The following is a 26,760-nucleotide window of genomic DNA, read 5'->3' as shown; positions in this document are numbered from 1 at the left end:
CAGGCCGGGCTGAGGGACCCCCCTCCACCTAGTGCACAAATTTTTGTGCACCGGGCCTCTAGTTTATTATGTAAGATAGCAGCTCATTTCAGTCTACTATTACATGAAGCATCATCTAACTAGTTAGTGACAGATCTGAGACCAGAATACAAGCTTTCTGACTTCTTATGGTATATAAAACTATCTTTAGATATATATATATATTTCTAAAGTACTTCTGTGGTACTTATGCAATTTGTTTCCACTGACTATTCTCAGATAAATGTTAGTAATCCCCAACAAAGCCTTATCTACACTTACCATTTACAATCATTTTCAAACAAGCAGAACATGGTTTTCTGGAAAAATAAAGATCACAGTTTTTCAGCCTTGAGCCATGTTTTATAAGAGCAATTTTCCCAGCATGTAACTCTTCACTCGAACAGTGAAGATCAACAATTTTCATGTTTTTCACCACCACAAGACCAGTTTTCTTCACCTACATTAAAACACAAAATAATAATTTATTTAGTTATAAATGCTAAGGATGATATCATGGATTATACTTTAATAATAACATAAAAATTTGTTTCACTCATTACTTGAACAGGTTAAACAAAAGCATATTTTTCATTAGGTCCTCAAATTTTTGAATATTTAATACTGGCTTTATACCAGAAATGTTCTAAATCGTAAATTTACGATTTCTTAATCAATTAAGCATTTAATTCTCATTAATAAAGTCCTAGTGAGAAATGAATACATTTTGACTTAGTAAAAGGCAAGACCCAAGTCAATTTGACTTTTTTTTCTTGTAGCATCTAGTCTAGGACTATTTTTAGTATTAAGCTTCTAGATGGTCATAAAATAAATTTGGAAAACTGATTTTACACATGAGTAAGTAAATCCTGGAAAGTTTACATGACTTTCTGAAAGTCCCACAGATGGTAAACAGCAGAACTAAAGGAGAGGTAGTCCTAATTTTTAAAATATTTAAAATACTGATTAAAATTCTCAACTTCTTTCATAAAAGCAATTTTTAACACTATGGCAGTCTAGATTAATGTGGTTCCACTTCCAACAAATATATTATTTATAATAAAAAATGTTTTTAAATGTATAGTCAAGCTCAGAAGAATAAAAAACATACTTCGGGTATTAGAAAGAGAGAACTCAAAGGCAGAGCAGTAACCGCAGCATTATCCCACCCACAGGTGGTGGATCGGGCTAACTCTGCTTTTAAGTCCTGAAGGTTGCAGCTCTTAAGAGTTGTTACTTTAAACCTAAAATGTCCTAACTAATACAGATACTAGTCAGAAAAGCTGGTGTAACAATATTACTATCAGATAAAACAGGCTAAGATAAGAATCAGTTCTATGTAAGGCACAAAACAGTGTCAGCTATTTTAGTGTAAGACTGCAGTTAGGCAAGTAAACCTGATCCTTGGGTTCTGGACTAATTGTTACAATATGAGGGGAACTTGTCTCCCTACTCCCTTTCAAAGCAATTTTACTCTCAGTTATATCCAATAGGACACATTTAAAATCATTTTAAACATCAGACCAATGTTATATTAACTAATATAGTCAAGTTTCACTTTCAGCTATGAGTATAAATGTTTGACACTATGGAGAATATTTTGTAAAATGCCTTAAAAAGGGTATAAATAAGATTTTACAGAATTCCATTTCTAAGTTAACCAACCATGTCCTAAACTATAGCAACATTTAAAAGGAATACAAAAATCTTTCAGTTATAATATTTATAACCAAAGTACATCTATTATATTAAAGATCTATCTATATTGGCTTTTAAAATAAGCTTTAAATTTACCTTGAATTTGTGAACTCTTTCCCTTCCCATCCCAAAACTTTCTGGAGTTTTATGTTTCTCAATTACAAAGTATATGTTAATATCTACTTCTGAATACTTCAAGCAATTGTTCTTGTTTTTTTTTAAATTGTAACTTAGGAGCCCTAGCAAGTTTGGCTCAGTGAATAGAGTGTCAGCCTCTGGAATGAAAGGTCCCAGGTTCAATTCCAGTCAGGGGTGCATACCTCAGTTGCAGGCTCGATCCTAGCCGTGATTGGGGCATGTGGGGAAGGCAATCTATCAAAGTGTCTCTCTCACATCGACATTTCTCTCTCTCTAACTCTCCCCCTCCCTTCCACTCTCTCTAAGAAAAAATAAAATTGTAACTTAGGAAAAGAACTGGTGAGGCCTTATCAAAAGATGTTACCATGCAAGAGCCCATTTTATTAAACTGAACCAATTGTGACCAATGGAAATGGCTGCCATTAAGTGATTTCAGTTTTAGGTTTTCTGTTAAGTACACAGAAATAAAGCCAGAAACCTTGACCACAAAAGACTTTTTAAAAAATTGTTACTCATAACCAATTTATTTATTTTTATTAGAACCACCTTTTAAAAGATCCAAGTTTATCACTTTTTAAAAATATAACTTTATTGTGGAAAGTATTACAGATGTCGCCTTTTTTCAACCCATTTACCCCCTCCTCCCACCCCTTACCCAGGACTTTGCGCATTATTGACTGTGTCTAGGGTTATACATATATGCATAAAATTTCCTTGGTTAATCTCCTGCTCGCCTCGCCCCCTCTCCCCTCATCTGAGATTTGACAGTTTGTTGCAAGATTTCATGTCTCTGGATCAATTTTGTTTGTCAGTTTTTGTTCATTAGATTCCACACATAAGTGAGATCATGTGATACTTTAATTTCTCTGACTGGCTTATTTTAATTAGCTTAATACTCTCCAGGTCTCCCCATGCTGTATCAAAGGATAAGAGAAATACACGCATACATGCAGACACACAGACACACACACACACACATACACACACACACACATATATATATTAGAGGCCTGGTGCACAAAAATTTGTGCACTCGGAGGTAGGGGGTCCCTTAGCCCAGCCTGTGCCCTCTCGCTGTCTGGGACCCCTCGGGGGTGACCACCTGCTGGCTTAGGCCTGCTCCCTGGGGGATTGGGCCTAAGCTGGCAATCAGACATCCCTCTGGCAGCCCGGCAGCCCTCGGGGGATGCCCACTTGCCAACAGGGAGCAGACCTAAGCTGCAGTCGGACATCCTTAGCACTGCTGAGGAGGCAGGAGAGGCTCCCACCACCACCACTGTACTGGCAGCCATCAGCCTGGCTTGTGGCTGAGCAGAGCTCCTCCCATGTGAGAGCGCCTGACCACCAGAGGGCAGCTCCTGCATTGACTGTCTGCCCCCTGGTGGTCAGTGTGTGTCATAGTGTCCAGTCATTCCCAGTCCTTCTGCTGTTAGGGTCAGTTTGCATATTACCCTTTTACTATATAGGAGAGAGGCCTGGTGTACGGGTGGGGGCCGGCTGGTTTGCCCTGAAGGGTGTCCCGGGTCAGGGTGGGGGTCCCGCTTGGGTGCCTGTCCAGCCTGGATCAGGGGATGATGGCTGTTTGCAGCTGGTCACACCCCCTTCAGGGTGGAGGTCCCCACTGGGGTTCCTGGCCAGCCTGGGTGAGGGGCTGATGGCTGTTTGCAGCTGGTCACACCCTCTTCAGGCTGGAGGTCCCCACTGGGGTTCCTGGCCAGCCTGGGTGAGGGGCTGAGGGCCGTTTTCAGGCTGGCAGGTGACGAAAGCTCCCAGCCTCTTTTTTTTCTCTTTTTTTTTTTTCTGGGATTTATTTACCTTCTGTAGCTGTCACTGGAGCTGAGAGCCGGCTCCAGCTCTGAGGCTGTGGCTGGCTGAAAGCAGGTAACTGGGTTTGTTTAGCTTCTATAATTGAAACTCTGTTGCCATCACTGGCGCTCTAAGCTCTGAGCCCGCTGGCGGCTGAAAGCAGGTTTCTGGGTTTGTTTAGCTTCTATAATTGCAACATTGTTGCATCTGGAGCTCAGAGCTGGGCTGAGGCAGGCGGGGAACCTTGGCTTCCTCCGTCACTGGAGCAAGCAAGCCTCATGTTCGCTTCAGCTGCATGGCTGCCGGCCACCATCTTTGTTGGGAGTTAATTTGCATATCTTGCTGATTAGCCAATGGGAAGGGTAGCGAAGTTACAGTTAATTACCATGTTTCTCTATTATTAGATAGGATATTAGAGGCCCAGTACACGAAATTCGTGCATGGGAGGAGGGAGTCCCTCAGCCCGGCCTGCACCCTCTCCAATTCGTGACCCCCCAGGGGATGTCTGACTGCCTTTCGCAATCCAGAACTGCTGGCTCTTAACTGCTCACCTGCCTGCCTGCCTGATCGCCCCTAACTACTCCCCTGCTGGCCTGATCGCCCTTAACCACCTCTGCCTCGCCCCGCACCCGGGACCCAGGATTCCCTTCTCTGACCAGTTGCAGGCACCTGGGACCCAGGCTTACCCCCCTCTGGCCGGCCACAGGCACCCAGGACCCGGGCTGGCTTTGCCCTGGCAAGCCACATCCGCAGGGGACCGTGGGTGGGCGGCTTTGCCTGGGCCGCAGCCGCAGGCACCCAGTACCTTGAGCCTGGGGGTTTGTCCCTCTCCCAGGCTGCAGGCACAGGAGCTGGTGCCCAGGGCCTGCAGGGCAGGCAGCTTGTCCCTCTCCTGGACTGCAGCCTGGCTGGTCACCATTCTTCTCTCCCCAGTGTTGAGTGTTTGAGCCCTTAGGGCAGCCGTGGGCAAACTACGGCCCGGGGGCCGGATCCGGCCTGTTTGAAATGAATAAAACTAAAAAAAAAAAGACCGTACCCTTTTATGTAATGATGTTTACTTTGAATTTATATTAGTTCACACAAACACTCCATCCATGCTTTTGTTCCGGCCCTCCAGTCCAGTTTAAGAACCCATTGTGGCCCTCGAGTCAAAAAGTTTGCCCACCCCTGCCTTAGGGTGTGATGGCATTAGGGTGTGATGACCATTTGCATATTAGCTCTTTATTATATAGGATTCACTTTAGAGAGGAAGGGAGAAAGAGAGATAAAAACATCAATGATGGGAGAGAATCACTGATTGGCAGTCTGCTGCATGCCCCACACCGGGGACTGAGCCAGAAACCTGGACATGTGCTCTGACCCATAATCAAATTATGACCTCTTGGCTCATACGTAGACACTCAACCTCTGAGCTACAATGGCCAGGCATAAAAAACTTCTTTTTATGGCTGCATAGCGTCCCATTGTGTAAAATGTACTACAGGTTTATAAATCCACTCTTTTACTGATGGGCACATGGGCTGTTTCCACATATGAGCTATTGTAAATAGCTCGGCTAAAAACACATTGTGCATATATTCTTTCTGATTGGTGTTTCAAGTATCTTAGGATATATTCCTAGAAGTGTGAACACTGGACAAACGGCAGTTCTATTTTTAATTTTTTTAGGAAAATCCATACTGTTTTCCATAGTGGATGCACCAGTCTGCAATCCCACCAGCAGTGTACAAGGGTTCCCTTTCTGCATATCCTCAGCAGCACTTGTCATTTGTTGATGGTAGCCATTCTGACAGGTGTGAGGTGATACCTCATTGTAATTTTAATTTGCATCTCTATGATGATTAGTGACTATGAGCATTTTTTCCTATGTCCCTTGGCCATCTGAATATCCACTTTGGAGAAGTATCTATTCAGGTCCTCTCCCCATTTTATAATTGGATTGTCTGTCTTCCTTTTCTTAAGTTGAGTTACTGGTTAATAATGGCAGATATTGTAATCAAAGAAAACACAGTAACTTCCAGAGAAACATCAAAAGTGCTTTATTTAAAGTAATGTCCATCGCTAGCTACACATTTCCCCCATCTTTCAGGTAATTTGTGGATACCGTCCCAATAGAACTTTTCTTGTTTTGAGGCAAACCATTCAGAGACCCACTTTTCCACTTCTTCGTACGTTTTGAAGTGCTGCACAGAAAGTGCATGTGCCATCGATCAGAACAAGTGGTAATCTGAAGGAGCAAGGTCTGGTGAATATTGCAGGTGAATTAATACTTCCAGGCAAGATCTTTTAACGTGTCTTTAACTGGTTTTGAAGTGTGTGATAGTGCGTCATCATGAAGCAAAATTACTTTGCTGTGTCTTCTGGGCCATTCTGGTCGTTTCACGATCAAAGCGTGGTCCAAATTGGTTATTTGTTGTCAGTAGCCATCAGTATTAACGGTTTCACCTGGTTTTAGAAGCTCATAATGCACCACACCTTCCTGATCCCACCAAATGCAGAGCATTGTCTTCTTTCCCAAGCAATCTGGCCTTGCAGTTGATGTTGATGGTTGACCTGGATCAACCCACAATTTTGTGCATTTGGGATTCTCAAAAAAATCCACTTTTCATCACCAGTCACAATTTGATGCAAAACAGACTTTCATGCTGTTGAAGCAACATTTTACTGATGACTTTTGGTTTTCCATTTGTGTTCCGTTCAGTTGATGTGGCACCCATTTTCCTTCCTTTAAAATCTTTCCCATTGCTTGTAAATGATTGGAAATTGTTTGCTGAGCAACGTTTAACCTTTCTGCAAGTTGTTTTTGAGTTTGACACGCATCTTCATCCAAAAATGCTTGTAATTGTTGGTCTTCAAACTTTTTCAGTTGACCTGGATGTTCTTCGTCTTTCACATCGAAATCATCACTTTTAAAGCATTTAAATCAGCATTCACAAGTATCTTGAGATGGAGCATGTTCACCATAAGCTTTCCGAAGTAAACAATGACTTTTTCTTCAAAATAAAGTAACGAATTAAAACTTCCCGCAAATGCTCTTTTTTTGGCATGAAATTCAACATTTTTAAGCGTAAAAGTATCTGATGTTAACACCTTCAGCAAATTTGACATGAGGTTTTGGAGCTTGCTGTCAATACAACAAAATAGCATACGTATCAAATCGCATATACATCAACATATGTGTAGCTCCATCTATTGAAAAAAATCTGCATTATTAACTGGTACACCTAGTATTTTGGAAATTAACCCCTTATCAGATGTATCATTGACAATTACGTCCTCCCATAGGATGGGATCCCTTTTCATTGTGTTGATGGTTTCTTTTGCTGTGCAGAAGCTTTTTATTTTGAGGTAGTCCCACTCCCCCCCCCACCCCCCCTACCCCCCTCCCCCCCCGCCCCTTTCTTTCCCTTGCCTTAGATGTATTGCTATGAGAGATGTCTGGGATTTTGCTGCCTATAGTTTCTTCTAGGATTTTTAATATTTCACGACTTACATTTAAGTTTTTTATCCATTTTGAGTTTGTTCTTGTGTGTGATGTAAGTTGGTGGTCTAGTTTTTTTGCGTATACCTGTCCAATTTTGCCAACACCATTTATTTTTATTGATTTTTAAAATCTTTATTGTTGAAAGTATTACATATTTCCCCCTTTTCCCTCATTGACCCCCTCCAACCCACCCTCACCCCCACCCTAGGCCCTCACCACCCCCGTCTGTGTCCATGGGTTATGCATATATACAAGGTCTTTGGTTAGTTACCTCTCACCCACCCACCCTCCCCTGCCTTCTCTCTGAGTTTCTGCACTCTGTTCCATGTCTCTGGAACCACTCCGTTCATCAGTTTATTAATTAAATTCCACATATAAGTGAGATCATGTGATACTTGTCTTTCTCTGACTTTTTTCACTTAGCATCATACTATCCACGTCCCTCCATGCTGTCTCAAAGGGTAAGAGATTATTCTTTTTTACTGCTGCATAGTATTCCATGGTATACATGTACCACAGCTTTTTTATCCACTCATCTACTAATGGGCACTTGGGCTGTTTTCAGATCTTAGCTATTGTAAATTGTGCTGCTGTGAACATAGGGGAGCATACATTCTTTCTGATTAGTGTTTTGGGTTTCTTAGGATATATTCCTAGAAGTGGGATCACTGCATCAAATGGCAGTTCCATATTTAATTTTTTTAGGAAACTCCATACTGTTCTCCATAGTGGATGCACCAGTCTGCATTCCCCGCAGCAGTATACTAGGGTTCTCTTTTCTCCACATCATTGCCAGCACTTGTCATTTGTTGATTTGTTTTTGACAGGGGTAAGGTGATACCTCATTGTCCTTTTAATTTGCATCTCTCTGATGATCAGTGACAGTATTTTTTCATATGTATCTTGGCCAACATCATTTATTGAAGAGACTGTCTTTATTTCATTGTATGTTCTTGCCTTCTTTGTCTAATTTTTAAAAATATGTTTTTATTGACTTCAGAGAGAAGAAAGAATAGGGGGAGAGAGAGATAGAAACATTGAAGATGAGAGAGAATCATAGATTGGCTGCCTCCAGCATGCCCTCTACTTGAGGATCGAGCTCATAACTCAGGCATGTGCCCTGACCGGGAATCAAACAGTGACCTCCTGGTTCATGAGTTGAAGATCAATCACTTAGCCACACTGGCCAGGCTCCTTTGTCAAATATTAATTGAGAGTAATGGCTTGGGTTAATTTCTGGGTTATCTGTTGTTCCATTGATCTATATGCCTGTTCTTGTGCCAGTACCAGGCTGTTTTGATTACAGTGACTTTTTTGTTTTTGTCTGGGAAGCTTTTTATTTCACCACCTATTTTGAATGATAGACTTGCTCATAGAGTACTCTTGGTTTCAGATCCTTATTTTCATTACCTTGAATACTTCAGCCATTCCTTTCTGGCCTACAGTTTCTGTTGAGAAACCAGCTGACATCCTTATGGGAGTTCCTTTGAAGGTAACAAATTGATTTTCTCTTGCTGAAGATTCTCTTTTTGTCTTTAATTTTTTGCATTTAATTATGATATGTCTCTTTAGGGCATGGGTCTCTTTAGGTTCTTCTTGCTTGAGACTCTCTATGCTTCCTAAACTTCTGTGAGTTTTTCCTTCACCAGGTTAGGGAAGTTTTCTGCCATTATTTCTTCAAACACTTTCTCCATTCCTTGCTCAGTTTCTTCTCCTTCTGGCATTCCTATTGTGCAAGTATTGTTACATTTCATGTTATCCCACGGCTCCTTAAGTTGCCCTCCTGTTTCTTTGTTTTTATATTTTTATTGATTTCAGAGAGGGAGAGAAAGATAGAAACATCAATGATGAGAGGGAATCATTGATCAGCTGCCTCCTACACACTCCCTACTGGGATCAAACCTGAAACCCAGGCATGTATCTTTGACCAGAATCAAACCTGGGACCCTTCAGTCTGCAGGCAATGCTCTATCCACTGAGCCAAACCAGCTAGGGCTGTCCTCCTGTTATTTAATTTTATTTTTCTTTTTGATCCTCTGAGTGATTTTTTTCTACCCTGTCATCCAATTCACTGATCCGATCCTTGGTTTCCCCTAATCTGCTGTGTATTCCTTCCAATGTGTTCTTTTTCTTTTTAATTTTATTTATTAAATTGATTGCAGTGACATTGGTCACCATGAACATATAGGCTTCATGTGTGGGTTTCTATGCCAATGTGTTCTTTATTAGTACTGTCATCATATACGACTGGTCTTTTTTCATAGTTACTATGAAAAGGTCTTCCACAGGATAGGGCAACTGCCTTCCCCCAAGAATAAACCACCTACATAGCAAAGGTCCGTGGAGAAAGATGTCCTCCGCAGCGTGAGGGAATGACTCAGTACAGGCAAGTGGGGTGGCTGCCTTCCAAGCTCCAACCCTAGAGCCCCCAACCATGGACTCTGCACACAGCTCCAGTCCACTCTGCCCTCCCTCACTCAGCACAAGGTGAGTGGCTGAGCATGAAATTTTGTGCATTGGCACTTTTAAGTACAGGGTGCCTGCATCTCCAGCCATCTCTGGCTACCAGAGAGCAACCCTGGTGCTTTTCACAGCCAGATGTTCTGTGGGCACCTTTCTCAGTTCTGGCTCTCTGAGCTGGGGAGTCCAGTTTGGGTTTTAGACCCTAGAATTCTTAGTGGGAACCTCCCACAACTGAGATATCCCTCTGGACCTTCAGCCACTGTCTGTGGGAGCCCGTCCAGTCCTTTTGCATCTCTGCACTTCCTACTAGTCTCTATGCGGTCTCCACTTTCTGTCCTTGGTTATCAGGGTTCTCTCCAGCTAGTCTTCAGTTTATTTTTCAGAGTGCTTTTCTCTATTTTAGTTGTATTGACAGTTTGGTCCTGGGTGAATGTCCGTGTAGCTTCCACTTACTCCACCACCATTTTTAATCCTCTCTGGTGTATTCTTTATTTCTACGATGTTATTCTTCATTTCTGACTGGTTGCTTTTCATAATTTCTCTATTTTGTTTATGCTGTTGAGCATCCTTATAATCCTTAAATCCTGTAAATAATCCTTATAATCCTGTAAATGCACAAATCCTTATAAGATTGCTTATATCCATTTCATTTAGTTCTTCTGGAGAATTCTCTTGTTCTTGCATTTGGGGGTTGTTTCTTTGTCTACCCATTTTGGCTGCCTGTTGGGTTTGTTTCTATGTATAGGTTAATCTGCTATGACTCCCTGTCTTGGTAGGGTGGCCTTATGTAGTAGTTGATCTGCAGAAACCAGTAGTGAAGTCTCCCTGATCACCAGACCTGGGTGCTCTAATGTTCCTGTGTGCGTTGTGTGGGCTCTCCTGTTGTACTTGAATCTTGATTGCTGTTGTCTCATTCATGTGTGGGCTCGACCCTCAGGCTGGCTGAGAGTGAGGCTCAATTCCCAACACAGCACACAGACTGCTGTGCAGGTGCTTATCACATGAAGTAGCATTCACCTCAGCAGTGTTTGGAGCCTGCCAATATCTCCCTGATGATATGAAGCTTTTCGGATCCTGCTCTGTTGTCTGAAGCTGACCACTGGGTTTATTGGTTTTGGACCTCTTCAAAGAGTCTCTGGTACAGGCCAATGTCAGACACTGTTTGTGACTAGCCCTGAGTACCCTATTTGAAGCTATCAGCAATCCACAGCTTGTGATTCCCTCTGCCGGGGCTGGGTGCATTTGGAAAGGACCGAGATGCACACTAAGGTCTACTTTTGCTAGCCCCACGTCCAGAAGCAGATCCAGCACAGACTCAAAGCACCCAGAGATCTGCCCCTGCCTGCAGGTTGATTATTAGTCTCAGTCACTTAATGAACCTCAGGCTGTAGACCACAGGGTACAGTGAGGGTTTCCAATGGCTGGGGCAATTGCTTCCCCCCAGGCTATAGCTGCCTTGGCAGTAAAGTTCTGCGTGAGAAAGATGGCCTCTGAAATATGGGGGAATGACTCAGCACAGGGATCCAGGCGGCTGTCCTTTCAACTCTGTACCGAGCCACCAACCCCGAATTCTCCTCACACAGCTCTAGTCGACTGTCCTCCCTCTGCTGAAGCCCAAGGTGAGTGGCTACACATAAAATTTTGTGCATTGGCCCTTTAAGAGGGTGCCTCCTTTTCCAGCCATCTCTCCCTGGTAGACAGAAGCCCCATGGCTTTTCACAGCCAGATGTTATGTGGGCACCTTTCCCAGTTCTGGTTCTCTGGGCTGGGGAGCCTGGTTGGGGGTTTAGACCCCAAACTTCTCAGGGGAAACTCCCCACAGCTGAGATATCCCTCCTGAACTCAACTGATGCCTGTGGGAGCCCAGCCAGCACTCTCGCAACTCCACAATTCCTACCAGTCTCGATGTGGCCTCCTCTCTACATCTTTGGTGATAAGGATTCTCTTCAGCTAGGCTTCAGTTGGTTCTTCAGAATGATTTTTTCTATATTTTAGTTGTAATTCCAGTTTGGTCCTGGAGAATGTCAGTGTAGCTTCCACTTAATCCACTGCCATCTTGGAATCCTCTATTTATCACTTTTTTGTCTAGAGTTCTTTTTACCTCAGGAAAAAAAGAATATTTTTTTTTCATTCTGTTCCTAGCTAAGGCCAAATATCAAGTTTGAGACAAAAATTTTTTTCCATCTCAAACTTAAAACAAAGCAAATAAAAGGCTAAGTTGCATTCCATTTTGGTACCTTCACTTACTACAATTCCCAGAAGACTAAATCTTTTGAGTGAATCACTATTCTGCCGCCTGATTTTACTTCACCTCACTTACATCTTGGCAAGTCATCTATTAGCCCTAGTCACAGAGTTTTATATTAACACATAGATAAAAGAGGGCAGTCTGTTTTGTATATGAACTTAAAATGGTAAGTCACTACTTTTTACCTTTGCTTTTCTTATAATATAATACATCTAAATATTCTGAGACAAATTATTTCTATACTTTGTTAGGCATTTTAGAAAATCCCAGTAATGTACATCAGAATCATCAAGGTAAGTTTTTAAAAAATATACGTTTTTTTCTCCACTCCACATCTGATGAATCAGGATCTTTCTGTAAAATGCAAGAGATTAAATAACAAGGAAAAACTATGCAATGTTAAAAAGAACAGGTTCATCTTGTGAGGTCAGGGCTTTGATTCAATCCCATCTGGAAGCCAGTAAGTTAGCCTGCTACTGTTTCATGGATACTGGCAGAGACATGAAACTCAGACAGAAGATTATATCATTCATAGCTAAGCAAGCAGCATGAGCAGCATGTTTGTGATGGTTTCCTCTGCCCACAAATCCCATGTGGGTCAGGCAGAACAGCCCAGATAGATTCCTGGACACAAAGTAGGTTATGTTACAGGAGAGGAACACTGAGCTTGGGGATTCTGTTGTTTTAACCAGACAGCAAGCAAACACACACTCTTGTACCAAGAGGGAGATATTACCTCAACCCTCAAGGTTGCTTGTTACAAATGCAACTCCTAGAAATGAATGAGGTAAAGAGCAGTTTGGGCCTTGAATTATTTAAACCAGCAAGATGTTGGAATTTGAAAGAACCATGGAAGTGTCTCAACACATGAACTAAGATGAGAATGTGTCATGAGTTAAAGATGGAAAATTCTTTTAAAAAGGAAGATGTAGGAGCATACTATAGAACAGTGATGGCGAACCTATGACACGCGTGTCAGAGGTGACACGCGAACTCATTTTTTTGGTTGATTTTTCTTTGTTAAATGGCATTTAAATATATAAAATAAATATCAAAAATATAAGTCTTTGTTTTACTATGGTTGCAAATATCAAAAAATTTCTATATGTAACACAGCACCAGAGTTAAGTTAGGGTTTTTCAAAATGCTGACACGCTAAGCTCAAAAGGTTCGCCATCACTGCTATAGAACTATGTTTTTTGTTTTTGTTGTTTACAAAATAGACATGTATAATCCTGTAAATGCACAAAACATTTTTAGAAGAGTATACAAGAAACTCCTTCGGAAGTGGTAATAGGGAATATGAGTATAAGAGGAAGTTTTATTCCACTTTATACCATTCCTTTTGCTTTATTATGAACATATATGTCTTGTTTAGAAATCATAAAAATTCACCTGTTTTTTGTCAGTAGATACTCTGGCCATCTCTTCATTATCTCCTAAGTGTCCACACTTTCCCTCTTCCTTTTCCTAATTAAAAGCAGATTAAGGGGGGGAGGTTAGTACATAAGATGTATGATTAATTCTATATATTCTATTTCAAAGCCAGTTTCCTTGGCTTTGGACCATTCTTTTTTTTTTTTTCCTTTTCTTTTTTTTTAATTGATGAAACTCTGCATTGACTTCCTGCTTTATTCAGGTTCATGTTCAGACTACTTAACCTAATAAGCTAGGCCTTTTTATTCTGGCCCCTGCATGCTTTTCCAAAACACTGAAAGACTGGAAATTGTAGTCAAAAAATAAAATTCTGTAGTTTAAAACAATGGAAAAGTCCAGAGTATGGCCATGGCTAAGCAGGACTAAAGGGGAATAGTGGAAAATTAACTGGATTTGGGAAGAAACTATGTAACAAAAGCATTAGATGTGAATTATGGTAGGTGGAATAATGATCACCCAAAGGCCTTCCTGTCCCAACCCCTGAGCCTGTGGCTGTTAAATTACCATGGCAAAGTTGCAGATGGAATTAAGGCTGCTAATTAATCTGACCTTGAGATAAGGAGATTACCCTGGATTATGTGGGAAATAACAAGGGTCCTCATCAGTGAGAGGGAGGCAGGAGAATCAGTGTCAGAGTGGTGCAACATAAGACTTAGCCTGGCCACTAATGGTTTTGAAAATGGAGGAAAGGGTCCATGATCCAAGGCATGTGGCAGTCTCTAAAAGATGGAAAAGGCAAGGAAACGGGTTCTTCCAGAGCTTCTGAAGGAATGCAGCCTGCCAACATATTTATTTTAGCCCAGTGAGACTCATTCCCGACTTCTGACCCCCAGAACGTTAAGATAATAAAAAGTTTGAAAGTTGGAATGGCAAACTTGGTAAATATTAACATCGTTGTTTTAAGCCACCAACTCTGTGGTAATTTGTTACAGCAGCAACAGGACTAAGGTAGAGATGTCCATAAGTCTAAAAGTAAAACAAGAGAAAGTTTTGAGGCCCAGTTGGCATAGCTCAGTGGTTGAGCACCAACCAGGAGGTCCATTCCCAGTCATGGAATACTCCTGGTTGCAGGCTCGTTCCCCCAGGTGGGGGGTGAAGGAGATAGCCAATCAAGGATTCTCTCTCATCATTAATGCTTCTATCTCTCTGTCCCTCTCCATTCCTCTCTGAAATCAATAAAAATACATTTTTAAAAAATGAAGTTTTGAGCCAGGGACCAAACTCCTTTATTTATAAGTCAATTCAACAAATATGTATTGAACCTTTGCTATGTGTCAGCCACAGACCTAGTTGCTCAGCACGCAGCCCTTACAGAGCTTATGATTTATGAATACAGGTACCGACTATGAAGTGAATAGATAATTAAGCCAGTGTGATAAAGCAGAATTCTGTGAGCCCCAAAGTAGGGGAGATGTGTAATAAATTGGAGAAAGTTTGAAAATTGTAATGGCAAACTTGGTAAATATTAACATCATAGTCTATGAAACAAATGCTGGATGCTAGAAAAGGAATGGCATCTAAGAAGTTTACAAGAAAAGCCATGTCCTGGGAATGGGGTTTGTGTTCAAACAGGACAGAAAGCGGAAGTGATGATATTGGTAGTGAAATGTGGAGCATGTGGATGGTCGGAGTGGTGATGATTATATGAGTGACAATAATAACAGTACCTAACATTTGCTGAGTGTGTACCACATACCAAACCCTATATCATCTCATTTAATCCTCACAACTTTACAAAGTAGCTACTATTGTTCCCATTTTACAAATGAAAAAAATTGTGACTGAGATGAAATAACTTGAACATAGTCACACAGCTAATAAATAGATAACCCAGGATCTGAGCCCCAAATTCATTCTCTTCATCATTATGCTACACTGATTCTGTTCTGGAAAAGTACAGTAAGACCATTAATAATGAAAATAGGAAGGCAGAAGACAAAACGGGAAGAGATGGGAGAAAGGGACAATATGAATTATGCAGAGAAAAAAATGAGAACACTGCAGTTATTCTAATTCTTATACTAAAGGAATAATCAGGTAATTAAATACTCTAACTTAACTAAAATGAAAAACTATGAATCAAAAGGAAAGGTAATTATTTTTAAATGACAGCCATTTTCAATAGTGCTTGATTTCTATTCCAAACTTTTGTGTTTCTCCCTCCGCCCCCCGCCCCCCCCCCCCCCGAAATTCTCATAAACAATACTTTCTCTCCCACTCATTTATCTAGTTTTGGACTGGATTCTTTTTTTTTTAATCCTCACCCGAGGATATGTTTTTTATTGATTTGAGAGACAGAAACATCGATTAGTTGCCTCCCATACATGCCCTGACCAAGGATTGAACCCACAACCTTTTGGTGTTCAGGACAATGCTCCAACCAACTGAGCCACTGGCCAGGGCTGGACTGGATTCTTAAAAATTATTAGTTTTCATACTTGATATATATACCTCGCTGAAAATCCCCAAGGAGCATCCATACAGTATATATATTTGACAACCTAGAAAATGTCGATATCAGCTATACTGTAGTTCACCTTTTATCCATAGGGGATATGTTCCAAGACCCCCAGTGGATGCCTGAATCCACAGATAGTACTGAACCCAATATCTATCATGTTTTTTCCTAAATATACATACCTATGATAAAGTTTAATTTATAAATTAGGCAAAATAAGAAATTAATGACAACAATAAAATAGAAAAATTATAATAATATACTATAATAAAAATTATGTGAATATGGCATTAAGTAAAATAAGGGTTATTTGAACACCAGCACTGTGCTACTGTGATAGTTGATCTAATAAATAAGATGGCTAATGGCTAACAGGCAGGTAACATGTAGCTTGGATTCACATCCAGGGCAGGACAGAGCAGGACGGCACGGGATTTTATCACACTACTCATAACAGCATGCAACTTAAAATTTATAAATTGTTTTCTTCTGGAATTTTCCATTTAATATTTTTGAGCTTGGATTGACTATGAGTAATTGAAACTACAGAAAGCAAAACCATGGATAAAGGGTGACTACTGTATTTAGAAGTGGTTGTTAGTTAATAACACACTAAGGCTAATACAAATTACAATTTAAACGTCCAGTAATAAGGGAACAGACATGGTACATTGATACAGTGGACTGTTATGCAATCATTAAAATGGTAATAACAAACACATACTGAAATATATACATACATATATAGTATACTAATACATATTAAAAAATTAAAATGAGATCAAATCTTGATATAAAAAAAGCTTCTTCAAAATAAGTACTCGCTCTGGCTGGGTAGCTCAGTTGGTTAGAGCATTGTCCCGATATGCCAAGGTTGCAGGTTCTATCCTGGGTCTGGGCACATGTAAGAGTAAACCAGTGAGTGTATGAATAAGTGAACAACAACAAAATCGATGTTTCTCTCTCATACACACTATCTCCATCTCTCTCTCTAAAATCAATCCATAAAAATTTTTGAAAAATCAAAATTGGTACTCAATCTCTAATGAAGAGATTCAGAACATACCTCCCCAAGGCGTGACTCTTTGGCATGTAAATTATTCTGAGCTGAAAGCAATCGAGACTCTCATGAGAAACTTTTACCTCACTCTTAAAGAATTTAAAATAGGGGCCTTGTCCATACTACAAGTTATCACCAGAAATAATTTTTATGACCAATCCATAGGCAGGGCAAACTTCTATTTACTGAACATCTCTTATCATCCTGAAAATGACCTTCCTCCCCTCTAAAGACCCAAGGTGCCTTATGGCATCCTTAGCTGAGAATATCATATATACCTCATTTTCCTGAAACTCTCATGTATGTGGGGTTCTCATATATATGTAATTAGATTTGGCCATCTTCTCTTATTAACCTGTCTCGTGTCTATTTGATTAGAACAGCTGAAAGAATGTAGAAGGGCAGAAGAAAATTTTTACCTGCTTCACACTAACAAACCCAGCTGTTTATATGCATTTTTTAAAGTCTTAAATTTTTAAACATTTGTTTATAATCTGTTAAAAACAAATTTTATTTGCAAAAAACAACACACAAATAAACAAAAAAAAAACCAAAAACCAACAGCCTGACTGAAAATCTTTGACTTACACAAAATAATAATAAGCTATCAAGAAGTAAAAAGAATAAAGGACTTCAAAACCATGAAGAAAATAAAGAGCATTCTCAAAGCCATTAAGGATATGTAGAGCCAGGGCAGAGGTTGGGGGAGTGGTTGACAAATAGGGAATAAAAACTCATAACATTATTAATAATGTTTTACTATTTATAAAGTATTTATTTCACATAGGAATTAGAAAAGAAAACTATTCCAACTATATTTTATCATAAAAAGCAAATTCCCTGTATACACACAGACCTTACACCCTTCACAAAAGTTAACTCAAAATGGATCATAGACCTAAATGTAAAATGCCAAACTATAAAACTTGAGAAGATAACATAGCAGAAAACCTAAATGACCTTGGGTATGACCATGATTTTTTAGATACAACACTAAAGGCATGATCCATGAAAGAAACCAATGATAAACTGGACTTCATTAAAATTATAAATTGTACTACAAAAGACAATTATCAAGAGAATGAGAAGACAAGCCATAGACTGGGAGAAAATATTTGTAAAAGACACATCTGATGAAAAATTGTTATCCAAATATATGAACAACTCTTTAAACTCAACAACAAAACAAACAACCAGACTAAAATATAGGCCAAAGACCTTAACAGATATCTCACCAAAGAAGAGATACGGATAGCAAATGAAAGGATCCACCCCATCATATATCGGGGAAATGCAAATGAAAACAATAAGATACCACTACATGCCTATTAGAATGGCCAAAATCCAGAACACTGACACCAAATGCTGAGGAGGGTGTACAGCCACTTTGGAAGACAGTTTGGCGGTTCCTTACAAAACTACACATACTCTTACCATACAATCCAGCAATCATGCTGCTTGGTATTTACCCAAAGAACATGAAAACTTATGTCCACACAAAATCTGCACACAGATGTTTATAGCAGCTTCATTCATAATTGCATAACCTGGAGGTAACCAAGATATCCTTCAGTAGGAGAATGAATAAATAAACTGTGGTACATCCAGACAATGGAATCTTATTCAGTGCTAAAAAGGACATGAAGAAATCTAAAATTCATATTGCTAAGTCAGCAATTTTCAACCATTTTCGTCTCATGGAACACATAAACTAATTACTAAAATTCTGCAGCACACCAAAAAATATATTTTTTTTTTTTTTGCAGATCTGACACAAAAAAAGTATAATTTTTATTCAGTCACACCAGACAGCTATTATTGTGTTGGCTGTTGTCATTTTTTAAAATATGTTTTTATTGGTTTGAGAAAGGAAGGGTGAGGGAAACATCGATGAGAGAGGGAAACATCGATGAGAGAGAGAAACATCGATAGGCTGCCTCCTGCATGCCCACCAGGGATAGAGGTCACAACCTGTGCATGCCCCCTGACTGGGAATCAAACCAACAACCTTCTGATGTATGAGACAACATTCAACCAAGCCACACTGGCCAGGGCTGTTGTCATTTTTTATTTTGACAATCTAAGGCAAAAGAGGTCAGTGCCTTTGACTGAACAGTCAGATATTGCATGTTTTAAAAATTCTTGCAGCACACCCGTTGAAAATCACTGTGCTAAGTGAAAGAAGCATGTCTGAAAAGACTACATATGGTGTGATTCACAACTATATGATATTCTGAGAAAGACAAACTATGGAGACAGGAACAAAAATCATCAGGGGCAACGGGTTGGGGAGGAATAAATAAATGGAACACAGAGAATTTGTAGGCCAATGAAAATACTCTGTATGATACCATATTTTTTAAATTAAATATTTATTGTTCAGATTATTACATTTGTTCCTCTTTTTTCCCCCCATAACTCCCCTCCACCCAGTTCCCACCCCACCCTCCGCCCTCACCTCCCCCCCACTGTCCTCATCCATAGGTGCACAATTTTTGTCCAGTCTCTTCCCACATGCCCCACACCCCTTTCCCCCCCAATAGTCAGTCCATTCCCTTTCTATGCCCCTGATTCTATTATAATCACCAGTTCATTCTGTTCATCAGATTATTTATTCACTTGATTTTTAGATTCACTTGTTGATAGATGTGTATTTGTTGTTCATAATTTGTATCTTTACCTTTTTCTTCTTCTTCCTCTTCTTAAAGGATACCTTTCAGCATTTCATATAATACTGGTTTGGTGGTGATGAACTCCTTTAGCTTTTCCTTATCTGTGAAGCTCTTTATCTGACCTTCAATTCTGAATGATAGCTTTGCTGGATAAAGTAATCTTGATTGTAGGTTCTTGGCATGCATCACTTTGAATATTTCTTGCCACTCCCTTCTGGCCTGCAAAGTTTCTGTTGAGAAATCAGCTGACAGTCGTATGGGTACTCCCTTGTAGGTAACTGACTTTCTTCCTCTTGCTGCTGTTAAGATTCTCTCTTTGTCTTTTGCTCTTGGCATTTTAATTATGCTGTGTCTTGGTGTGTTCCTCTTTGGATTCCTTTTGTTTGGAGTTCTCTGCGCTTCCTGGACTTGTAAGTCTATTTCTTTCACCAGGTAGGGGAAGTTTTCTGTCATTATTTCTTCAAATAGGTTTTCAATATCTTGCTCTCTCTCTTCTTCTGGCGCCCCTATAATTCGGATGTTGGTACGCTTGAAGCTGTCCCAGAGGCTCCTTACACTATCTTCGTATTTTTGGATTCTTTTTTCATTTTGGTTTTCCGGTTGGGTGTTTTTTGCTTCTTTGTATTTCAAATCATTGACTTGATTCTTGTGATCCTCTAGTCTGCTGTTGGGAGTCTGTATAATATCCTCCATTTCAGTCAGTGTATGCTTAATTTCCAGTTGATCCTTTATCATAACCTCGAGGGTCTGACTAGATTTCTTGAGGATCTCACTACATTTATCGGTGGTCTCACCAGTCTTTTCAAGGGTCTTACTAAATTTTTCGGCGGTTTCTAGAAAGTTCTTGAAAAACTTTATAACCGTGGTTTTGAACTCTATATCCAGTAGTTTGCTTTCCTCCTTTTCTGTCATTTGTGTCCTGTTTCTTTGTCTCCGCATTTTTTATGCTTCCCTGTGTTGATAAAGTGGTTTTCTGTGCTAAGTGTCCTCTAGGGCCCAGTGGTTCAGCCTCCCCAATTACCTGAGGTGGACACTCTTGGTTCACCCCCTTGTGGTCTTTGTGCACAGTCCTGTTGTAGTTAAGCCTTGATTGTTGTAGGTAACACTGGGAGGAATTGACCTCCAGGCCAATTGGTTGTGAGAATCAGCTGTGTCTGCAGTGGGAGAACTTCTGTGCTGGAGACACCCTTCTGGGGCAAGACTTGCTTCAATGGGGCTTTGGTGCTCACTGAGTCTGCCCCGTGAGTGTGTCCTTTATGGATCCAAGGAGCTGCAAACTGGATGGTCCCACTCTGACCACTGAGCACAGTGGCTCCTGGATCTCTAGGGAGGTGCTAATCTAGCCCCTGCCTTAGGCTATCCAGCAAAAGCCTCCCTGCAGGGCTTGGGTGGTGCAGGTCCCACGGGATCAACAGGGCGGGACTAGCAGTTATGGTTGCCCTCAGAGGCCCCGCTTGTCAGTGTCCCGGCAATCGCTGCAAACACCTCTGAGAGAAAGCTTCCCTCGAGTTCCGACTTCTCCCGTATGAGTCTGGGTCCCCAGAGACTCGCCCGGAACTGAAGCTCAGAGCCTAAGACTCCCTCCCAATTGAAAAAGACAACCGTGCCCTCAGCCGCCAGCCCACTCCGTGTGCGCCTCTGTACCTCTGTACCTCTGTACTTTACTTCCGCACCACAGCTCCTCTGAATCTCGGTATGCTTTTCTTTTTCCTTCTAGTTGTAGAATTTCCACTCAGCCAGCCTTTCTGTGGTTCTGGATGATGTCCATTCCGTCTTTTAGTTGTATTTTTGAAGTGGTTGTGCGAGGCAGCAAACTCCAGTGTTTACCTATGCCACCATCTTGGTTTCTCGGCAGTGAGTCTTAAGTGGCACTTTTCTATTTCACAGATGTACATTTCTAGTTCCTGGGCCTCCCCGAGTCCTGCCTGCAGATCCCAGCACCTTACAGATCACAGATGAGGACAGAACAAGGGAGATGCGACCCCAGTGCAGCTGAAGGGAGAGGAACCTATGATACCATATTGATGGGTCGATGTCATTACATATGTGTCCAAACCCACAGAATATACAATACCAAGAGTGAACCTTAATGTAAACTACAGGGTTTGAGTAATCATGATGTGTCCATGTTAGTTTGTCAACTGTAACAAATGTTGCGGGAATGTGGATAATGGGGGAGGCTACCCATGTGCAGGGGTGTATGGAAAATCTGTGTACTTTCCCCTCAATTTTGCTGTGAACCTAATAGTGTTCTCTAAAAATAAAGTCTTAATTTAAAAATAGTAAATTCCCACCCAGTTGGTGTGGCTCAGTGTTGAGCATTGACCCATGCACCAGGAGGTCACTGGTTCGATTCCCAGTCAGGGCACATGCCCAGGTTGTAGGCTTGATCCCCAACAGGGGGCATGCAGAAGGCAGCTGACTGATGTTGATGTTTCTCTTTCATTGATGTTTCTATCTCTCTCTCCCGCTTCCCTCTTCTCTCTCTAAAATCAATGAAAAAAAACATATTACTTTTAAAAATAGTAAATTCCCTGTTAAAATTCTTCAATTCAATCCCAATATTTATAGGATAAAATCTGAACTCCCTTGCAAGGAATACAAATGGTTTTCATGATGTGATTCCCATATACCTTTCCAAGCTCATCTTCATCATCTTCCCTCCAAGACAGCACAGGGACTTGGGCTGGGGATGGAGAATACCAGGTGGCCAGGACACCAAGATCAGTTAGTCAGAAAAAACTTGGGATGAGCTGACTCCAAAAATGTCACCACCCCTCCACTCCCTTCTCAAAAATGCAGAGGAGCTGATTTTATCTCCCTTCTTACTACCTGCTTAAACTACTGACCGGCATGCACAGTTGATCAAGGTTTGACCACTATACGACTTTCCTAGGGTGGTGGTAATGAGCAGAATACCATCTTGCCCCCAGAGGGCAGGCATGGGCATAGTTACCAGGAACACAGCTGGAAAAGGAAGTTACCTAAGCCTTAAAATGGAAAATTCTCAAAGCCTACCTTTTTCAAAAAGCCCACCTTTTCACACAAGCCTGCTTTGTCCCCAGCTTATAAAAGGAGCCAAGCAGAGATCCCTCACACCAGCACCAAATCCCAGGCAGTTCAGAGGACCTTCCTTTCCTCTGTGTTGTCTACCTTGTCCTTAAGCATAAGTTTAATATGATCTGTCTGGAAATTTCCTTTTGATTTCTAGCTTGGGGAACCCAGGAACCCCAATGCTGATAAGAACTCCACCCAACTTCACCTTCTGATATGTGAACCACAAATTCTCACTCCTCCAAGCTTCCCCATTTGGAGTCTCTTGGCTTGGCAAATGTAGAGGGGAGACTAATCCATGACATGTCTGCTGTGTGTCCTGCAAGCTGGACCTAGGCCAGAACAGGGGTTCTGAAATACCCCTTAGAGACTGCCTGATGGTAACTCATGCTCATTCTACATAATAAGCATCCCTCCCTGCCTTCTGCTACGTGCTGGTTCCTGGAACAGGTTATTGTCCTGACCGAACATGCAATTTCCATACCTGGTAGCATTCACCTACCTGTACCCATGACTATCACCCCTTTACCTGATATAATTCTCTGGCACCTGCCAAGTAAAGTACCGAGGGGACTCATTTTGTAGCGCAGTCACCCAAGACATACCTCGTATGTATGTATGTTTCCCTTAATAAACTCTACTAGTTACCAGACTGGACTGACCAGCCTCTTTCTTCAGTCTTTCCCTGTTCTCCACTTCCAGAGGTAGATTTTCAGTCTCAGGGTTTTCATTGGGTCTGCGTGTATGAACAGTAAAAACCTACTTACTCTTCATGTCTCTACAAATGCCACCTGCCCTGTGGATCCTTCCCTCACTTCCCTATTTAGAGCCCGCCCCCCTCTTCAGTCTTGGTAGCATGTCTGCTAGTATTTTGTACTTGACTCCACCATCTAATTGTACCTTCACTGTTTAAATCCCTAGTATTTGCCCCCATTAAAAAGTAAGGACTATGTTCTATTCTTTCTGTATCTCCAGTGCCAAGTATACAACTTCATCCACAGTAAAAAAGACATCAAAAAAGAAAAAAAGCCCGACCAGTGTGCTCAGTGGTTGAGTGTGACCTATGAACCAAGAGATCACAGTTCAATGCCTGGTCAGGGTACATGCCCGGGTTGTGGATTCGATCCCAAGTGGGGGCAGGAGTCAGCCGATCAACGATACTCCCTCATCATTGATGTTTATATCTCTCTCCCTCTCCCTTCCTCTCTGAAATAAATAAAACATTTTTTTCAAAAGAAAAAGAAGATGGCTATGAATGACCTCATAAGAGTACTGTGGGAATTTAAGGATTTGCAAGTCTTTCTGTGGAAAACCTGAAGCAACCTTTTAGCAGAATTATTGGCAAGTTGGAAACTTCAATAAGCATTGCAGAATACAATAATAATTTTATAAGGGGGGGGCTTATGCTTAAAAAAAGATTGAAGGAAAACACCAAAATGTTAAAACTGATGTGGTTAGAATGGTGAGAAACCACAGGTAATCTCCCCCCCTTTCCTGTTTCCAGAAATGTTTTAAATACTTAACCTAAACTATTTCCATAATGACTGTAGCTCCTTAAAAATTAATGACAACATTCTAAACTTCCAAACCTACCAAATCAGAATGGTGAGAACCAAGCCACTCCATACATAGAGGAAAATGATGAGAACATAGCACTCTGCAACACTCAGGGCAGGAGAAAGAAAACATGGAGGCTGTATATACTTCTACTAACACATTGGCTTATATGATTACTAGAGGCTCAGTGCACAAATTCATGCACGGGTGGGGTTCCTTGGCCTGGCCAGCGATTGGGGCTGATGGGGGGGAGCGGGGTTTGGGGGTGCCCGACTGGCCAGGGGGAGGGACCACGGGAGGCTGGCCAGCTGTGGGAGGTTGGCTGTGGGAGCACGCTGACCACCAGGGAGCAGCTCCTGCTTTGCGTATCTGCCCCCTGGTGGTCAGTGCACGGCCTAGCAACCGGGTCGTTTGGTCGACCGGTCATAACAGTCACTTAGGCTTTTATATAGAGAGATTCTTACAATATAGTCCTAACCTGTTTTGATCATCTCTTTGGAGATCCAAAATAAGAGACTACTTACTAGTAAATGGATCAATAGGTAATTCATCAATTACCTTTTACAATTGTAGATGCTAAGGGTTATACCAGGTAAAATAAGGCATGGTCTCTATCTTCAAGTAATTTACAGTTTGGTGGGAGAGGTGAACTACCCAGATGAAATGGGAACAGTAATTGTTCTATTTATAGTCATAAACAGTAACTGTTCTATTTTTAGATTGGAACGATGAGCTGTTAGAGCTACAAGTTACAAATGTCACACTAAATCACAAAGATATTTTGCAAACTGTAAGTTTTTTTAGTTTTGTTTTTAAGTGTGACAGAAACTGGAGCAAATCACATCTGAGATCATAGCTTTTCTAAATGGTTGGAATTATCTAAGGAAAAAAAAATATACCTGAGATTTTTGTCTTTGGCCTTCGACTGCTGGGAAGAGCTCCATCCAGAGACTGAGCAGGGTAAAAAGGTTGACTTTAGAAAGCCTTGGTATTTGACCTACAAAAGAGAGGGCAGGCACTTTAAAATGTTGCTGATGAAAATATGAACTAAGCTCAATGCCACTGGAGTGCTTGAAGCTTTATCTCAACTGCTTTAGCGGGAGGAAAGGAAAAATAAGAGGACACGAGAATCCAAGTGGTTTCTTAGCAGGAAACCGGCCACCATCTCACTTGAGGTGACCTCCTCCAGCACTTTCCAAAGTTGGGGCCTCATTCTCCAGCCCTCACACAGCGGGGGCGGGGGTGCGAGCTATGGGAACAAGCCAAAGGGAGTTATGAAAAGTCCTTGCATCTAATGTCATCGCGGAGCAAGCTTTTCTTTGGACTGTGGCGTTGCAGCAAGGGCAGTGGTTACAACCTGGTACTGAAAACGCGGTGACCTTTGAGGGTAAAGCAGTTGAAGCAGTGGTTCTCAACCTTCTGGCCCTTTAAATACAGTTCCTCATGTTGTGACCCAACCATAAAATTATTTTCGTTGCTACTTCATAACTGTAATGTTGCTACTGTTATGAATCGTAATGTAAATATCTGATATGCAGGATGGTCTTAGGCGACCCCTGTGAAAGGGTCGTTCCGCCGCCAAAGGGGTCGCGACCCACAGGTTGAGAACCGCTGATAGGAAACCGTGACGTGGTTAATTTGGAAATCAAGTCAAAAGCGCGGCTCGGGGAATTCTCAGGCTCCTCAGGCCCGGAGATCCCAGCCCCGGGCACAGGGAGGAAATAACGGAGGGAGGGAGGGAGGCGAGCGCGCGACTTCCGAAGCGGATGCAGCCAGGCCGGGGATCCGCCGACCAAGCAGGGGCCGCCAGGAGGCACCAGACGTCCAGGGGCAGAACTGCAGCGACAGGAGGGCAGGGACCTGGAGCCGAGCGCCCGCAGCCACACCGGGCACAGCAAAACGCCGCGGCGGGGCGCGGGCGCACTCACCGGTCATGCTGTCAGTCTGGGTGCTGACTGACCGCCCGGCCCCCGTGATCTCCAGGTTTTGCATCTGCCCTGCTTCCGTCCACCCAAGCCCGGCGGCCTCCGCAGCCCGGCACACCCTCGCGGTTAGGCATGATCTCGGCGCCACATACTCCAGCCCCCTCCTCCCGGCGCAGCTCGGCAGCAGCGGGATGACGCAGGCACCGGCTGCCACTTCGGGCGCTTCTGTGACGTCAGAACAAGGCGGGGACACCGTGACGCGGGCTGTCCCTCCAGTGCCGACTGGGTGGGTCGGGAGCACGAAGCGGTCACTCTGTTGAGGCTGGTTTTGGGCTGTCTCTCCGGTATTTGGCTGCCTTGGTTGGTTTTGCCGAAGGAAGGTTGCTTGAGGATGTCTTGGTTTGAAGTCGCAGCTGCGTCATGAGCCGGGCTCAGGCTTGAGATTTGGGGTCAGAGAGGTTATAGAAATGGAAACCTGCCAGGGGCGGTGGCGGGGGTCGGGGGGCAGGAGGAGCGGATGCTCATGGTTGAGCATCAGGACCTATGAACCGGGAGGTGGAGGTTGGATTCCCAATCAGGGCTCCATCCCCAGTGTGGGTTGTACAGGAGGCAGCCAATCGATTCTCTCCCCTCATTGTTTTTATCTCTCTCTCCTCTCCCTTCCTGTCTGAAATCAATAAAAATACATTTAAAAAAAAATGGAAACCTTCTCTGCTCTATCTGTTATGGTCAAGGTCTTAGA

At 42.0% G+C, this 26,760-nt stretch overlaps 1 protein-coding gene across 2 annotated transcripts in view; it reads right to left on the bottom strand.

The window, feature by feature from the left end:
* Nucleotides 1–26,210, bottom strand: part of CDADC1 (cytidine and dCMP deaminase domain containing 1) — an 86,751-nt gene extending 60,541 nt beyond the window's left edge. The window contains exons 1-4 of one of the 2 annotated variants that reach the window (XR_011470777.1): nucleotides 26,022–26,186; nucleotides 24,993–25,090; nucleotides 13,251–13,325; nucleotides 301–478 (exon numbers count right to left, since the gene is read on the bottom strand). Coding sequence is in view for 1 of the 2 variants with exons in the window: in XM_070409068.1 (XP_070265169.1) it covers nucleotides 301–478; nucleotides 13,251–13,325; nucleotides 24,993–25,090; nucleotides 26,022–26,085 (415 nt within the window). In the remaining variant the exon portion in view is untranslated. Of the gene's footprint in view, nucleotides 1–300; nucleotides 479–13,250; nucleotides 13,326–24,992; nucleotides 25,091–26,021 lie in introns of both variants that reach the window. The other variant, XM_070409068.1, reaches the window with a different exon arrangement.
* Between the last annotated feature and the right edge of the window lie 550 nt (nucleotides 26,211–26,760).

The sequence above is a fragment of the Myotis yumanensis genome, unplaced genomic scaffold (genome assembly GCF_028538775.1).
Source record: "Myotis yumanensis isolate MYYU_CA2020_CCGP unplaced genomic scaffold, mMyoYum1.0.hap1 SCAF_3, whole genome shotgun sequence".
In the NCBI taxonomy this organism is placed as follows: domain Eukaryota; kingdom Metazoa; phylum Chordata; class Mammalia; order Chiroptera; family Vespertilionidae; genus Myotis; species Myotis yumanensis.
The sequence above is the reverse complement of the archived record's forward strand: the minus strand, read 5'-3'. Positions and strand labels throughout refer to the sequence as shown.